This window comes from Dipodomys merriami, unplaced genomic scaffold (genome assembly GCF_024711535.1).
Source record: "Dipodomys merriami isolate MVZ:Mamm:240054 unplaced genomic scaffold, mDipMer1.0.p SCAF_21, whole genome shotgun sequence".
NCBI classification, from domain to species: Eukaryota; Metazoa; Chordata; class Mammalia; order Rodentia; family Heteromyidae; genus Dipodomys; species Dipodomys merriami.
Window position 1 is genome coordinate 2,196,841 of NW_027203493.1, and position 17,614 is coordinate 2,214,454.

The 17,614-nt window shown below is 44.6% G+C and overlaps 1 protein-coding gene across 4 annotated transcripts in view; it reads right to left on the minus strand.

Moving 5' to 3' along the window:
- Window positions 1-17,614, minus strand: part of Stx3 (syntaxin 3) — a 46,903-nt gene that overhangs the window by 12,430 nt on the left and 16,859 nt on the right. For all 4 annotated transcript variants that reach the window (XM_070032245.1, XM_070032246.1, XM_070032247.1 and 1 more), the window contains exons 3-7: window positions 6,496-6,595; window positions 5,653-5,727; window positions 3,470-3,537; window positions 946-1,054; window positions 56-129 (exon numbers count right to left, since the gene is read on the minus strand). In XM_070032245.1, the coding sequence (XP_069888346.1) occupies window positions 56-129; window positions 946-1,054; window positions 3,470-3,537; window positions 5,653-5,727; window positions 6,496-6,595 (426 nt within the window). The remainder of the gene's footprint in view (window positions 1-55; window positions 130-945; window positions 1,055-3,469; window positions 3,538-5,652; window positions 5,728-6,495; window positions 6,596-17,614) is intronic.

The window sequence follows — 17,614 nt, forward strand, 5'->3', positions numbered from 1 at the left end:
CAGAGCAGCTGAAGCTCCCAGGTCAATCCCTGTTCGTGGCACCCAGGTCACTCACCCCCGAAGTAAAGATGGCAGGGTTGCCGCTCTCCAGCATCTCCTCCAGCTCCTCATCGGTCGTCTTTTTGCCAGCTTGGTAACAGAAGAAGTAGAACATCAAATATAAGACAAAAGCATAACCACACTTTAGAAGTTCCCTGGAAGCGAGGAACATGGCATCTTTACTAGAGAGAACTGGGCCTCCACGAAACTTCACCAGTAGCCTCCTGACTCTTCTGGTTGCTCTCTCAGTCCAACTCAGTCCTCAACGTTTTCAGCAATCAGTGCTCATCCAAAAACATGTATCTCAATGTTTACGTTTCTTCCTGGCTTAGACGATGTCCTAGCCCCACTGCGTACACCTTGGAGTTCAAGGCCCTCAAGGTAACTCACAGTCGGTGGGTAGGTTTCCCTCAATCTTCTTAACTTTACACCACAGCCCCAAACACACCCTCTCCCAGACCCTGGACAGCCTGCCACTCCTAAACACACTAGCTTTTTTTTTTTTTCCTCCTTGATAACTCTTTGCTCATTCAGTTCCTTCAAGGATTTAAGAGTATGGAAGAAAGCACATTTTCCCTCCAGGGCCCTGTCTTCCATCTTATTAAATTCCCAGAAGGCAGAGCTTTATAAAGTTCTTGATTCCTGGTAGCAACCAGCAGCGTGGTTTTCTCCTCTAGATGAGGAAGGGCTGGATCTATAGGAGTACAATTACTCGGGCCACTCCTTGGCCTAAGGAACAGCACTCAGGATGTGTCGATGCCATAACATGTGTACAAGGCACAAAATATGACCCGGAGCCCACAAGCAGGACCGCTGCTTTGTTCTCCCAGTGTCTCAAGATTTCAACTGGACAGAAATGGCAGAAAAAGTTGGTAGCGAGGACTACACCAAACTTCAAACACATACTTATTTCAAGCTGCCGTTGGATTCGCCCTTTGCTGCGTTCACGGAAGTCCACCTGAGCCTCGTTGTATTTGGTCATCACTTCCACAAACTTCCGCGAGAGGACGGAGTGCTAAGGGAGCAAAGTTACATGAGGAAGCTCCCCAGGAGGTGAAAGAAAGGGGGAAAGCCTGTAACTGTTGTAGAATCCCCTTCCCACTTCATAAGGCCTGTGCTACGTGGGCTCCCTAGACCCCCTGGGAGCTGTGACTGGATGCAGGAAGTATGAATGGATGGTGTGTATTGAAAAAGGGCTGATGCCACCAGGAGAGTGCAGGTTTGTGTGTCTTATCTTATGTGTGAGTGAAGACACTAGTTTCTGAGTCTTGGACCTTACTCAATGATTCTGTCCAAAGGCAGGGTGAGTGCCTGTGGGTACTTCCTTACCTTACTGCTTCCTGATGTCCTGTTAGCTGCCCCTTGGATTGTGCCCTTCTATCTGTAAATGAAACCACCCAGCACTAACATGGACTCTTGACTCTCTGCATCCACTGTCACAGTGACTGCTGGATGGTACCAGCAAAACTAGAGCACCACTGGCCTTGAAATCAAAAGACCAAATAAAAGACCCTACATTCTGGCTTCCTAGTGTTGTGGTCTTGGGAAAAGTCCACTACCCTTTGTTTCCATACCTATTTATTTGCTTGGCTGACCTCACATAGTAATGGTCAGATGAAACAAGAAAATCTCTAGGAATCTCGAGAGCCCTGCACCTACTTAGACAAACAAGTAGCATTTATCTAGTGCAGCCTTGGCTTGCCTTTTAAAGATGTCAGCCTCCCTTTCCATATGGAATGTCTGCCAAAGATCCTGGAGTTTACCCCAACTGATCTTCCCAATTGTCCTTGCTTATAAGTAGATAAAGTCTCTCAAGAGCCTTGGATGCCTAAGCTCAGACCTTCCTGTTTGTTATTCCTTGCTCATCTCTCCTCATCAAGCCCCAACAGTTTCTCCTTCACAAATCACCAATATTATTCTTCCAAACCTACTACCACCTTAAAAATTCAGACCAAAATCACACAGAAACCTGACCGGGGACCTACCAGCCTCTTCCTTTTTCTCCACTCATAGCTCTCCAACAGCTACCATAAGATCCTCCATAACACATGGCAGCCTGAAACAAAGGACTATAGGCTACAAGATCAGAGCCAAGGGCTGGGAATGTGGCTTAGTAGTAGAGTGCTTGCCTAGCATGCATGAAGCCCTGGGTTTGACTCCTCAGTACCACATACACAGAAAAAGCTGGAAGTGTGGATGTGGCTCAAGGGGTAGAGTTCTAGCTTTGAGCAAAAGAGGCTCAGTGACAGCGCCCAGGCCCTGAGTTCAAGCCCCAGGATTGGCCAAAAAAAAGGATCAGAGTCAAATCACAGCCTGGTATTCAGTAATACTTACTGAATTTACAGCCTCTGCTCTCCAACCAGAATGTCTTTCTCCAGATAAGCTGCTCTCTGCTTGTCTGTCCCTCACTACCACCCACCAGCACCACCACCACTGCTGCCAATGTATGTCCACATGCATGCACCCGCCCACTCCCACCGCCACGTCCCTCAAAGAGGGGGAATGACCTGAGTCTGACTGTACTCCTACCAGACCAATGCCCAACTTCCTCTGGCAACCAGCTAATTCTCCCTAGATCATTCAGTGCTGAGAGCACCATGTATTTAGTTATGTCTTCTTACACTTTTCTCACTTGGGTCCTATATGAGTATCTTGTGCCACTTGAATGTCATATTGATTGTGTGTGTGTGTGTGTGTGTGTGTGTGTGTGTGTGTGTGTGTGTGTGTGTGTGTGTGTGTGTGCTGGTCCTGGGGCTTCTTACACTTTTCTCACTTGGGTCCTATATGAGTATCTTGTGCCACTTGAATGTCATATTGATTGTGTGTGTGTGTGTGTGTGTGTGTGTGTGTGTGTGTGTGTGTGTGTGTGTGTGTGTGTGTGTGTGTGTGTGTGTGTGTGTGTGTGTGTGTGTGTGCTGGTCCTGGGGCTTGAACTCAGGCCTTGGGCGCTGTTCCTGAGCTTTTGCGCTCAACGCTAGCGCTCTGCCACTTGAGCCACAGCTCCACTTGTGGCCTTTTGGGTAGTTAATTGGAGATAAGTGTTTCACAAACTTTCTTGCATTGGACTGGTTCCAAATTGCAATTCTCAGATCTCAAGTCTCCTGAGTAGCTATGATTATAGGCATGAGCCACTGGCTCCCAGCTTGTATTGGTTGTTTAAGAAGAAGGATCATAGCTTTGCATGTTTGCTCCAAACTTGGTATCTAATAACTTTGAGTCTTTAGAGGGAAGACACCAATTTCTGCTTATACACAGGCTGTGCCCTGGGAACTAGAGGAACCTCCTTTGAGAAGGATCCTGGAAGAAAAGGGCCAAAAAGGCTGGACTCCTGCTTCAATCTCAACAATTCCCTTTTGCCAGGTCTTCAATGGATTTCCAAGGAAAGGAAATTCTAATAATCGGGCGTTTGTTAGACCAGAGACAAACTTACCTGGGATTTCCGAATCCGAAGGTCTGCTGACGACCGGACCTCATCTTCCTCAATGTGCCTCTCCATGCCTAGAGTGGAAGGAAGGTTATTTGAACAACACATCTGCTTTTCCTTCCAAGACACACCGCGGTCAGTGCAGACCTCCCCCGCCTATCCTTACACAGAACCCCTGGGGATGGAGTAACGGCGAGGCGGCATCTCTATAGAGGTCAGCTACTGTGAGCTGTACACAGACATGCTTCTGTCAGTCCTTCCTGTTACTAAGTCTTCCTTAGCAAAACAGTTAACGGTGTGGGTCTTGGTCACCAAGAGACACGCTCAAATCTGTGCCCTGCCACTAACTAGCTGTGTGACTAAGGAACCACTTAATCTGTTTCCACTGGTTCGTTTGCAAAATGGAATAAATACCAGACAGTTGAGTATCCCTAACTTGAAATGCTTGGGATCAAAAGTATTCTGGAAAAAAAAAAAGAAGTGTTTTGGATTTTTTAATACTTGCATGGATATAATGATCTATGCTGAGGACAGACTATACAATTCATTTTCCTATATACCTCATAACCAAAGCTTGAAGATAATTACATACTGTTTAGGGTTTTTGGTTTTGGTTTCTTTGGGGGAAGGGGGCTGGTGCTGATCCTAGGGCTTGAACTGAGGGCCTGAGTACTGTCCCTGAGTTTTTATGCTCCACTTCTGGCTGTTGGTTGGTTAACTGGAGATAAGAGTCTCATGGACCTTCCTGCCCAGGCTGCCTTTGAATGGTGATCCTCAGACCTCAGCCTCCTGAGCAACTAGGATTACAGATGTGAGCTCCCAGCTCCCAGCTTTGTGCTGTATTTCTAATGCACCTATTCTTTGAGGTCTGCCACATAAGTGAAGGTGTGAATTTTCCACTTGTGGTATCATCTTGTTACTCAGAAAGTTTCAGACTTTGGAGCAGTGTCAAGTCTGGGTTTTCAGATTTGGACTAGCCAGCCCGTCAGTACCAACTTCATAATATCAATGTGAAGATTAAATAAGCATTCACCTACCACGTTTATCATAGTGGTAGCCATGCTATCATCATACTCCCTCCTTCCTGATGGCCCTTTATATATACTCACTAGAATACCAGGCTTTGTTTTGCTCTTTTTTTTTTTTTAAGTTAGTTCTGTGGCTTGAACTCTGGGCCCGGGCGCTGTCCCTGAGCTCTTTAGCTCAAGGTGAGCACTCTATCACTTGAGCCACAGTGCCACTTCAGTTTTCTGGTGGTTCATTGGAGATAAGAGTCTCATGGACTTTTCCTGCCTGGGCTGGCTTTGAACTGTGATCCTCAGATCCCAGCCTCCTGAGTAGCTAGGATTACAGGCGTGAGCCACCAGCAACCAGCTTGCTCTGTTCCTTTTGACAGGACCATACTCCATAACCCAAGCTGGCCTCATACTGGCAATCTTCCTGCCTCAGCCTCCTGAATGCTAGAATTACAGGCATGGCACCACCGGCTAACATAGTTATTATAACATATTCTTGGGAAGGAAGTAATAAACTGGGCTGAGTGGTACACTTTCCCCTCTGATCAATAGTATGAACTTACCAAATATTTTGGGTAATGGAACTAAATCAACCTGTGGGGTCCCCCTGGAGAAATGAATCCATGACAACAGTTTCACTGTATGTGATACAGGGGAGGAGGGCAGTAATGAGAAGCTCACCTCAAGAAATACCAAGCCCAGCAAAACATCCACAGACTGAAGTATAAACCCTGCATCTACATACCTTTCTAATGTACACAGGTACTGGGGAAACAGAACCAGTAAGAGAAAAGAATAAGAACTCAGCCTAAAGTACCAAGTCAGTAGCTGAAAACACACATTAACTCCCATCCCCTTTACTTCATGTTTAAACTCTTTCAACTGTAGTCAGGATCCATAAAGAAGAAAATTTCTAGGACTACAGTAGATCATTCCAGGGCCAGTACCCATGCAAAGAGTAAAAATGGGTGAACGTGTGTGTGTGTGTGTGTGTGTGTGTGTGTGTGTGTGTGTGTGTGTAAAAATGGGTGAACACGGGTGTGTGTGTGTGTGTGTGTGTAAAAATGGGTGAACACGGATGTGTGTGTGTGTGTGTGTGTGTGTGTGTGTGTGTGTGTGTTGCCATTGATGGTGAAGAGCCCTGGCTCCTCGATCCCTTTGCTCCCTTCTTACTCTTTAATTTGTTCCGGACATTGTTGGCCCTTTTCTTGATCTCTCCTGTGAGCTGCTCAAGGTCATCCTTAGTTTCTGAGTAAACAAAGGAAGTAGAATCGGTTAGAAAAGAGTTACAATAATAACAACAACAATAATAAAAGTAAAAATAAACCTTTCTCAGGCACCCACTACCCATGCAGCATTTATCCCACTGTGCTCCCTACAACCTGTCATTACAGTCTGAGAGACAGCTTATTTGTAAAAGGCATATACAGACAAGGAGTGTTGCTCAGTGACTACAAATCATATGTTTAGTAAGTGAAATCTTGGGCTCCAATCCCCATAGCTGACATAAAATGACAGGAAACCAGGCTTATCCTTCTTCTTAAGGAACAGAAAGTCCAGCCCTAAATTGTACTCTCAAAATGTGGAACTGCTGTTAGGGGAAGCAAAGTTTGCCTCATGGCAGTCACAAAATGTGAGTTTATGGACAGGAGAGATTCCTTTGAACTTAAACCTCATAGAGGGACGGGAAATGAACTTACATTTAGGAAGATCTGGAGAGGGGGCTGAGAAACACATTTCAGGGAGGAAAAATAGTCCAAAGACATAGAGGTGGGTCAGAGAATGGAGTACGTGTTGGGTAAGCATTTCGAGTGGGAGTATGAAGGGAAGAGCTGAGAGTGGCCGGGCAGTGGGGGCTTGGAGCTGGAAGAGGAGGCAGGGAGGTTGTGTGATGTGAATACAGCGGGAGGTAATGGGTGTGATCCCCTGCTACTCACAGAAAGAAGGAAAATAAAGACTGGCTCAGCCCCAAGACAAAGGGTCAGTGTGGGGTGACTCAACTCAGTAAACACTCACTTGGCTCGGGAATTGGTGCAGAGAGAATGATACTGTAGAGTTTCTTTGCTTCTTCCACATGCTCTGAGATCTTATCGATGTTGAGCCGAGTTTCCTCAATCTATTATCAGAAAGACAAGAACCATCACCATCAAAGAGGAAGAAGAACATGTACAGGGCAGAGATGGATGATTAGAAGAGGTCCCGGGTGAACGCCATCTACCCTCTCCATTTGTGGGAGAAAGTAATGGTTGCAAAGGTGTCATCTACCCACCAAGTGCCCTCTTCACAGGTCAGAAAAATTAATCTTAACAGACTTGTCATGTAAAAAGCCATACTCAAACATACAGGGTCATCTGCATATATGCCAATTACTGTATACGGTATACACAGGTAAACTTACAGTTTAACAAAATGAATACCAGGAAGTCGGAATACATGTTAAAAGAGGAAGGAGTCACAAGAAAGGAAGAAAATGAATGGAAGAGGAAGCATGAGAAAAAACAGTCATAATATTCATGGACAGATATGAGAATGGAACATGATAACTTGGGGCGATGGGTGGGGTTGGGAAAGGTGGGAGAGAACAGTGGAAGGGTGACATTGATCGAGATGGTCACTAATGATCAAGACAGACTGATAAATTGACAGGCTGAATTGGAATCCCTCTGCACAACTAATGAAGAATAAAGTGAAGTAAAATAAAATCCATGTGCTTTTCTCTCTACCTTAAGTGGTAGGATTCAGATCAGAATCAGGAATATCGGGAAAACCCATGAAAAGTAAATGAGAAGGAAGATGTCAGCAAACTTTATTAGGCAGATTCTTTAGCTTCGTAAAGTAAGAACTGCGTCTACCTGTCTTTGGGAGTGCAAGGGGAGGTTCAGAAATGGAGGGGCAAAGGGTGAACAAATGCAGCAATGGTACTTACTGGACACTCTGTTGAAGAATAAACCACGTGTGGGTGGGGAGAGGAGGAGAAAACTGGCAGAGTGCCAAGGCAAAGAGTGACATCATCCAAAAAGAAATGTACTCAATACCTGACTGCCATAAATTGTAAACCCTCTGTACATCACCTTTATAATAACAATTAAAAAAGAATAATGAAAAAAAGGAAGAACTGAAGAGAGTGAAGAAGGAAGGAAGGAATTGGAGGGGGAAAGAACAGTGTGAAAAACAGAAGAATATGAAAAAGGAAAAGAGAGAAGACAGGAATAGGGAGCCGATACACGGGTCGTCGGTGAGGAGACGGCCAAGCTGTCTTGGACACACTGCTGTGGTGCACACACAGTCTCTACCAAGCTGACTCCTGCAAATGGTCAGAAGCTAGGGCCAGCGGCCATTTCTGCACATTTGTTGCTTGAGGTGGGTGTTTCCAGCAGCCTTTCATTCCTGGACAGAACTCTTATCACAAGATACCACTGGTGCATGAACACTAAAATTTCAGGTCCCTTTAAAAAAAAAAAATTGCAAGGAGGGGAAGTATTGGGGTTTGACCTCAGGGCTATGGCCCTGGCCCCTCAGGTCTCTTTTCAAATGCACAGGTGAGCCAGCACCACAGTGTTTGCTACAGTGTACAGGGGCAACCCATGCAGAAGGGACCTCAACACTCCGATCCATCACCTCACCCCAGAAGGAAGGGGCGCGTTCCCACTGCAACTAACCAATGGAAACCTTGTAAAATGCCACGCAGCAGGCTCTTCCCGCTGAAGATGAAACAAAAACACAACTCAGTGTGAAAGAATCTCCCGGGGTCCTTTTCTTCAAGTAAATGGTCCACTTCTTTTTTAAAAACCTAATGAAAAATGGTAAGCTGGGCGCCAGTGTCTCACACCTGTAATCTTAGCTACTTAGGAGGCTAAGATTTGAGGATCAAGGTTCAAAGCCAGCTCAGACAGAAAACTCTGTGAAACTCTCATCTCCAGTTAACCAGCAAAAAGCCAGAAGTGGCACCATGGTTCAAGGGGTAGAATGCTAGCTTTGAGCAAAGAAAACTCAGGGACAGTACCCAGGACCTGAGTTCAAGTTAGTACTAGACATAGATACAGAGAGAGAGAGAGAGAGAGAGAGAGAGAGAGATAAACAGACAGACAGACAGACTTGATGGCAGCTCTCCAAATTGGACAGAAAATAGGCTTAATAAAAAGCTCTCTAACCATCAAATCAATTATCCCTACCCTGCCATAAATATATTGGCTTAGTGCCATACTCTGACTATACAGTCACTTGCCTCAAAATGTAGAATAAAATTTCAATGTAATTACATCATCAGAGTATAAATAAATATACAAGTAGACACTCAAATACTTGTGAAGCGCTTTAAGCTGGCAAAATACCCTACAAGATGGCATTAGCACCTGTATTTAAATGAGAAAGCTGAAGATTTCAGAAGTCATAGGTCCCATAGCCAGCGGTAGAGAGAGCACTCAAACACTGCACTCAGACTCCAGCGGGTATGCTTTATCCCCTCGATCTGAGACTTGTCTATTTCTCCATACTGTTTTCTCTTTTAGCAGTCTTGAGCCTACTCAACAATTTTAAAAAATGGGTGGCTGTGTTACCACACTTGAACTCTAGACTACCTCCCCGGATTACCACATGTCCCTGCCTTCCCCTTTCTCTCTCACACCAACTCCTACAGTTCAAAAAGCAGCACTGAGTCCACCATGTTTCCACTCCACACTTTTAATGGAATTGATGTTGAAAAAAAAAAAAGATTGGATCTTTCTATAAAATACACTAACCAATTTAAAATGAGCAACTTTTGACAACCCAAGAGGTCTTAGATACTACATGGTCAATGGATTTTTGTTGCCTTAGAAAAATGAATCTCTTCTGGAAGATTCGTTGGAGAACTGGACAGTGTCCTGGCCTAAACGTTGATCATCTTGGTCCCTCCTCCCTTGCCTCCCCCTCCCGCACCCGAAGAAGTAGTTGAACAAGGCTTCCTATGGCATCTGGTGGCCTTCCTGACCAGGAGTCCTGGTAGGGGATCAGTAACAACCTACCAGTAGTTAAGTGTCTTGCTTCAGTTTCCTGATGTTTTACTCTCCCATTCAAATAAACTTTGCCTCTGCTCCCATTTCTCCTGTGTCATAATTCTTTAAGACTCCCGCAATATCACTATCTCCATGCAAGACCCGCTACAGAACACGCCATCGCCTCTCCCAAGTTCATGTGCACTCAGGTCACATCAGGCCAATGTGCATGTCCTTTCTGAGAAATTGGTTCAGTTGCATTTCACAGAGTTCATGGCCTGATGTTTTTGTCCTCGGACCACAGTTCCCTAAATGAGCACTAAAGAAACAGTGCTGAGGAAACAATCCCCATGCTAAATCTGCAACTAATGCATCCTAACTTCTTATTGTTACATGTTGATATATTGTATGTGTGTGTGTGTGTGTGTGTGTGCGCGCGCCAGCCTGGGATTTGAACTCTGGGCCTGGGTACTATCCATTGAGCATTTTTGCTCATGGCTTTTAGTGTACATGCACACACCAGCACTAGGACTTCAAGTTAGAGCCTGAGCCTTTGTGCTCAAGGCTAGCACTTTACCACTTGAGCAACAGCTCCACTTCCAGCTTGGTGGTAGTTAATCAAAAATAAGAGTCTAACAGTCTCATGGACTTTCCTTCTGGGCTGGCTTCAAACTGCAATCCTCACATCTCAGCCTCCCAAGTAGCTAGATTAGGTTCTCAGGCGCGAACCACCAGTGCCTGGATATATGTTGACTTTTAAAATGTATGTTCACTGATCTGTCAGCAATATGGGACTTCAGATAATATAGGATTTTAAAAAAATATGAAACAGACTAGTTTTAGGCTTAATACAACTGCTGAGTAAATGCTAAATTATAACAATGATAAATACTTCCTATTTCTGTATGTTCTTCTGTCATCAGAAAGCAATCAAGGAAATCTAAGGACAGCAGGTCCCTCATGGTGAGTGTTGGCAATCATGACTACCATAGTACACTCGCTGCTATCACCTATCTAAAAGAAGGAAATTCTTTTGAAGTCATAGATGGCCTCTTCCTTCTGGGACCTAATTCACCAGTATAGTCAAATTAGACAACAGAAAGCAAGACTCCTTTGGAGAACTGTTAAGTTGTGGTGGACTAAGGTGGAAAGGTTAAGCGACAAGCTTTGGTTCTTATTCTTCTTAAGAATTAACCTCTAACTGAGAGCTGGTGGCTTGCACCTAAAATCCTAGCTACTCAGAAGGCCAAGATCTGAGGATCTAGGTTGGAAGCCAGCTGGGACAGGAAAAGCCCGAGAGACTCTTATCTCCAATTAACCACAAAAAGCTAGAAATAAAGCTGTGGTTCAAGTGGTAGAGCATTAGCCTTGAGCAAGAGAACACAGGAGCAATGCCCAGGCCAGCACGTGCGCACACACACACACACACGCACACACAAGCGCACACACACACACACACACACACACACACACACAAATTAACTTCTGCTTCTTCTAATCTCCCATGTACTTTAATTGCATTTTTGCATTAATTGCATTTTTATTTACTGAGAACTTACTGTGAATCACCCTTCCAAAATGACAAAAGTAATGCGGTTTATACAGGCGAATAAATAAATTCTCCTTTTCACAATTCATATACCTTTGCTTTTCCCCCAAAATGACACAACCCAAAACAGTCTTCACAGCAGAGCTGCTCAGTCACGTCCGCTTTACTTCCTTTGCTTCAAAAAAACAAAGCAGCACTTCCAAGAAGGAAGGCTTCAGTTAGTCAAGCAACAGATGTCCAAAAGCCCTACCCGGTTTTAACAAGACTAAGTCTAGTGTTTCAACTTTTTAATGAACTATACTGACTCAGAAGCAAGTTTTCTTAGGCAATGATCTCAAATCAACTGTGTGTATTTGAGCTGTGCATCCTTCGACTTTTATTCAGGAAGACAAAAGCCAATCAGTTACTTTAGCCAAAGCAATATAATACAAGGACACATTTCCACAAGGAAGGAGGGGCCATGAAGCCAAGCAAAGAAGGACCAAGCAAGCACCCTGAAAATGAGCAACAACAGACAGGGTCAACAGAGCCTAAAGCCAGGGCTTTCTGCTGATAGCCAGGCCACGGTGGATTTGACCTACAGAACTGGGACAACACAGGCAATATCTATCGAATGAAAGAAACATCCATTGAGGAGATATGTCAAGACAGGAGAATCTTCTGCTACTGACTCCTGCCTAGTCTGTTCAGACTCCGCTTAGACAAACATCATACACATCCATCTTCTAAATAGTAAGTCTATATTTCTCACAATGCTGCAAGCTGGGAAATCTATTAAATTTAGGCTTCAGCATATAAATTCAGGGAACAACCCACAAATATTCACTCCAGAGCATTATTCTTGGTCAGACATACTAAAAGTTAGTTTGCAAGAGAACCTGTAAATGTAATTTTCTAATGAAGATCAAAAAGACAATGAGATGCCCTCTCAAAATCAATCAATTAATTAATTTGGGATATTGGGGGAAAAGAAAACCTTACACATTTTTGACGGGAAGGTAAACTAGGTTCAGAGTCTATGGAAAACAATATGGAAGTTCTCAAAGAGTTAAAAGTGGAACTGCCAAATGACCATACCATACTGGAAGACAATGAAGTCAGCATACAATAGCAATGCCTGCACATCTGTGGTTATTGTGGTAATAGGCACAATTGCCAAGATATAGAATCAGCCTAGGTATCTGCCAACAGATGGATGGATAATTGTGTGTGTTGTTATAGACACACACAATGGAGAGAATAGGGTATCAGGAAGAGCATTAGGGAGGGCGATTCAAACAAAGCATGATAAATGCAAGCATGGAAATATGAGAAAACTCATTAATCTGTGCAATAAGTATGGTTTATAGATTACAGTTCCCTGCAATACAGAACAGGGACTGGGATGAATTGAGAGCAAATATAGGCAAATGACTGCCAGGAGTCCCTATATTCCCTATTGGGACAGCCTGGCAAGGCAGGATCTACCAGCTTGCCTTGCCTAGTATGACCCCGTCATCCAAATACCCTTCTTAAAGGGTTAAGAAGTCTTTAACCTGCTAGATTTGACTTAATGCCTAAACTTCCAAGTAATATTCACGTTGAGGCTCTCTGGTCTGACAAAAATCAAGCCCACACGGCAAATCTCTGTGCTACCCTGTCCTACCCCACCCGCCCAGGCCCCACAGAACTTTGCCTGTGCACACCATTCCTGACCCAGATCTCCTCAGTGCTGGAACTGTGGCTCTCCCATCTTAAATACTTCAGATCCGATATTGTGTCAAGCCTAAGGTATCACTCAGTAGATTCCGCTGAAGGAATACACAAATACAAATCACTTTGAGTGATAAGCATTGTTCATATACCAGACAAATTTCAAATTTTTAAGTTCATTTATTATGGACTGGATGTGCCCCCACCCACAACCAAATTTCCTATGTTGGCAACTAACAGTTAATGTGGTGCTATTTGCAGGTGGAAGCAATTAGGTTATGAAGGTGAAGCCCTAATGAATGGGATTAGTAGCCTTATATGAAGGGACCAAAGAGCTAGCTTGGCTCTCTTTCTGCTATGCTCGGACATAAAACATTGGTAATCTGCAATAGAGAATAAGATCTCTCCATTGGGCCCAACCATGCTGAAGCCTTGAATTCAATTTCAGACTCCAGAACTACAGAAAGTAAGTCTCTGTTACTTATAAGCCAACCTAGTCTATGCTGCTTTATGACAGCCAGAAGGAAGAAAGGGAGGAAGAGAAGGAGGGAGGAAAAGAAGGGGGGAGAGAAGAAGGAAGGGAGGGAGGGAGGGAGGGGGAGCATTTTCCTTGATGTGTTCATTCATCCTTGTTATAAGAAAGTCCATGTCGCCCAGTGGCTCAAGCCTGTCATCCTAGCTACTCAGGAGGCTGAGATCTGAGGATCACGGTTCAAAGCCAGCCTGGGCAGGAAAGTCCATGAGACTCTTATCTGCTCTTGGCTAAGTGCTTGCTTTCCCGGGGTCCCTGCACACTAGGGATGGTCACAGCCACGGGATCCAGAGGCAGCCAGGGACGAGTCATATTCCCTCCCTGATAAAATGACATGGGGGCTATTCTAGCATCTCCCATTTTCACAACAATTATACCAAATGGAACTGTAACTCTGCGGTGGTCTAAAAACATGTGCAAACTCTTTACTATTCCTCCCAATGAGACGTGGGTTCTAGGTGCTTCTCTCTTGAGTCTGGCAGACTACCTTGGTAGAAATTTTACACAGTAGCTGGAACATTCACCCTGCACCTCTGAGTTCTGGTGTAATAATAAGATCTCAGTGGGCCATGCTGTTAAGAACCTCAAGCTATCAATAAAGGCCAAGAATAGGTCCAGACATTAGAACACAGTACTCTCTAACATTCCAGCCTCTGGCTATTCAAGTCTTCCCAACAAAGGTCTTAGAGAACAGAGATAGACTAACTCCACTCTGCCTTATCCAAATTCCTCATTTCCAGGTTGCTTTACACTCCTAAACGTTGATGATTTGTGAGAATAGGTGATTTGAAGTGATTTGTCAGAATAGGTCATCAGAACAGGCTACCTCAATCCTAAGGGGAGAGACCAGAGCCATCACAGAGGCTGGCCTTGGAGCCCCGTTACCTCTAACAGCCTGCACCAACCCCCAACTCCACACTCCCTGTGAGAAATAATCACCTATCCTCATCAACACACTGTACTGTCCATCAGGGTCCCAGAGTCAGCAGAACTCTCAGCACCTGCCGGTCTTTCTCTTGGGGCTCTGCATGTCTTCACGCACTGCCATAGTCGGCTTCTCTAAAATACTCTCTGAACCCATCATTTCCTTGTTTAAATCCTCAGAGATTCTCCCCCACGCTCCACAGTGGCTCATCACTTTAGAAGGCAACAATACCATCTAGAAGAACTTCTTGTTGCTGCTGCTTTCCTGTTTCCTTCATTAGAATTTTTTTATTACTGTTTTAGAGTTGAGTTTGGAACATGAGGAGGGTTTATTGGAAATTTTCCATTTATGTAGAAACAGTGCCCTTTCGACACATTCAGTCCCTCTAGCCTAGTCCCATTGCTCTCCTCCCTCCTTTTACAAGCAGCATTTGGTGGAGCTCATTATGCTGTGTTCATATATGCATATGCAAACATTTACACGTTTGTGTGTGTGTGTGTGTGTGTGTGTGTGTGTGTGTGAAATGTCCTTTGATCCTCTTTACCCCTCAGTCCCTTCCTTCCCCCTCACCCTCACTATCTAATCCTCTCCTACATAGTCTTCCTTTCACAATTCTGTCCCATTGCCATTTCTATGATCATCATTTGAAGTCTATATTACTCAAATGAGTGAGAATGTATACTATCAATTTTGAGAGTTCGGCTTCCTTGCACTCAACATGAACATGATGCGCTCCAGCTCCATCACCTGAAAGAACTGAGAAATCCAAGTCTGAGCCATGGCAGGTTCTACAGATCAGTGTGTCTGTATGAGTGAGTGTGATGTGCAAGGCCATTACAGAACCAGACCCCTGCCTTCCTTGAGGAAGAATGCAATCTGCTTCTTCTAAGCTCCTGTAATACCAGGTTGATATTTCTGCTATGATATGGTAAGTTTTTGTATCATTTAAAAACTCTATCTCTCTTAGCAGGGAAGAGCCATCATAGGGCCCAGGGCCTGATCACCCAGAACACTGCATCTATAGCACCTACACCCTGGCTTGAATCAAAACAGTAATCACTCATACATTTGGCTGGCTGAATGAATACAGAGTGATACATCCTTAAGATTTCCACATCCAAACACAGAGACATTTCCTCAAACTTTGTTCTCTCTCTCTCCCAACTAAGGAAATGATCAAGGGAGATATATACAACTCCAAATGAGACTCAAAAATAAAGAACATCTGGAGTGTATCATTTACCAAGCTCTTGATTGGTCAAAATGGACTGAAAACATGGAGGACAGTTCTTTCCTGTGATAATGGGAGGCTGGGGATGCCATTAGAATTTTGCAGTGTAAATCGTACTCTGAATACACACTGGTTCTATCATTCCATCTACCTCTGGCAATGGCTTATATGACCAAACTGTGATTCACACTATCTATGGGCAATAACAAAGGGTTACCTGTAGGAGCCAGGCTAAAAGGCAAGTTTTGTCACAAGAGTATCATCCTAAGATGGACGTGGTGGCTGACACCTACAATCCTAGCTATGAGGGAGACGACAAACAGGAGGACTGTGCTTTGAGGCCAACTTGGGCCAAAAGATGATGAGGCTCCTATAGTTGGGCCAGTGGTCCACGCCCATCATCCCAAAGCCCCAAGGAAGGCTGCCCTTGAGAGGTCACAGGGTCAGACAGCCCAGGCAGGGAAGGCTGAGACACTGCCCTGGTGGAGGGAGGCTGGACACAGAGGTACATGCCAGTGATCCCAGCAACAACAGGAAACGTTAAACAGGTGGATTGTAGTTTAGGTGCATTCCTTAGTAGAAAGTAAACCCTATCCTAAAATAACCAGTGAAAAACAAGGGCTAGAGGTGTGACTCAGTAGCATTGCACCAGCCTAGCAGACAAAAAGCCCTGAGTTCAAACCTCTACAAATAAAACAAAAAATAAAAATAAATGTTTTTAAAAACCTCCATCCATCCCTTCTCAACCAGTACCTGAGCACGGGGCACATGCCTGTCAACGCAGCTACCACAGCAGGAGACTGGGATCAGGAGGGTAACAGTTCCATACCATGTTGTCTCCTTCTCTGCCCTAACTATGATAGGGTTTGTGGGAGTTTATTCTAGACGACCGAAAATCCTTTCACAAAGATAAAGGGATTAGAAACAGAACAGGGCCTCTGAAGGGCTTCTTGAGAAAAAAAAAAAAATCTTTCCTCTACCCAGACAATCTTTCTTCTGTCCACACAATGTTTGCCAGACGGGTGAGGCTCGGGATCCAATCCTCTCAACAGCCCAGAAATGTAAAGACTACCTTTCCCAGTTTCCAGAAGGAAGGGAAAGCTCCGTGAGACCAAGGTCACAGCGCTATGAAATACTTGAGGATGGACACGAGCCAGGGTCCGCTCACCGGCTCCCCAGCTCCTCTCAACCATCCTCCTGCTGGATGGGGGAACCAGTCATTGGAGAAGGTTCCTTTCATTAGAGAAGGTATTCTTTAGTCTCTGTGGTTGCCCAGGGCAAGACTGCAGAACAAGCCACAATGTCTTCAAACATCTCCTTGAGTCCACTCAATACAGGACATTGTCCTTCCCTGGTCCACAAGGAGAACAGCCCAAGTATTGTTTGATCTCACTCTCTTCTTTCTCCAAAAAAGACAGGCCCACCTACAAGAGGCCTCTGCTCATATAGCCAACCTCTCTGTCAGGCCTCCACATACTCAGGGCTATTCTTCAACCCACTTATTTATTACCCGGCAGATAATGGGCCCCGCCGACTCCATGTGGAGGAGACCTGTGAACTTACGTTTCCACATCCACAACCCCGAGAGATAGGAAGTGCTGAGTCTCCCTGCAGAAAGAATACAATGCCTCCTATTGCCCACCTAGGGGAAATACAAACTAAAGAGCCGGGCGCCAGTGGCTCATGCCTGTAATTCTAACTACTCAGGAGGCTGAGATCTGAGGATCGCAATTCAAAGCCAGCCCAGGAAAGACTCTTTATCTCCAATTAACCACCAGAAAACCAGAAGTGGTGCTGTGACTCAAGTGGTAGAGCACTTGCCTTGAGCTAAAGAGCTGAGGGACAGTGCCCAGGATGAGAGTTCAAGCCCCACAACCAACAAAAAACAACTAAAGAAACCACAGGACAATGTCAAAAACTTCAATGCTTCAATGACAACGTGTATGTGTGTTATAAATACAACTCCTTCAGTGCATACATACCTGATCCTCCTGTGTGTGTTTTATGGGCATGATCTCACCCTATATAATAGCACATTAAGGAACAGTCACAAAGCCAAGTTTACCTGGTGCCAAAGCCAGTACTTTTCTCCTTGATCAACTTCTGCTTAGTTCTCAACTCCTCACTATCCACCACAACACTATCCCTACAAGGGCCTTCAAGATCAAAGAATAGGTATATTTGTATATCTGGGCAACCTATTTTTGTCCCTGTTGAATGTCACAAAAATAAG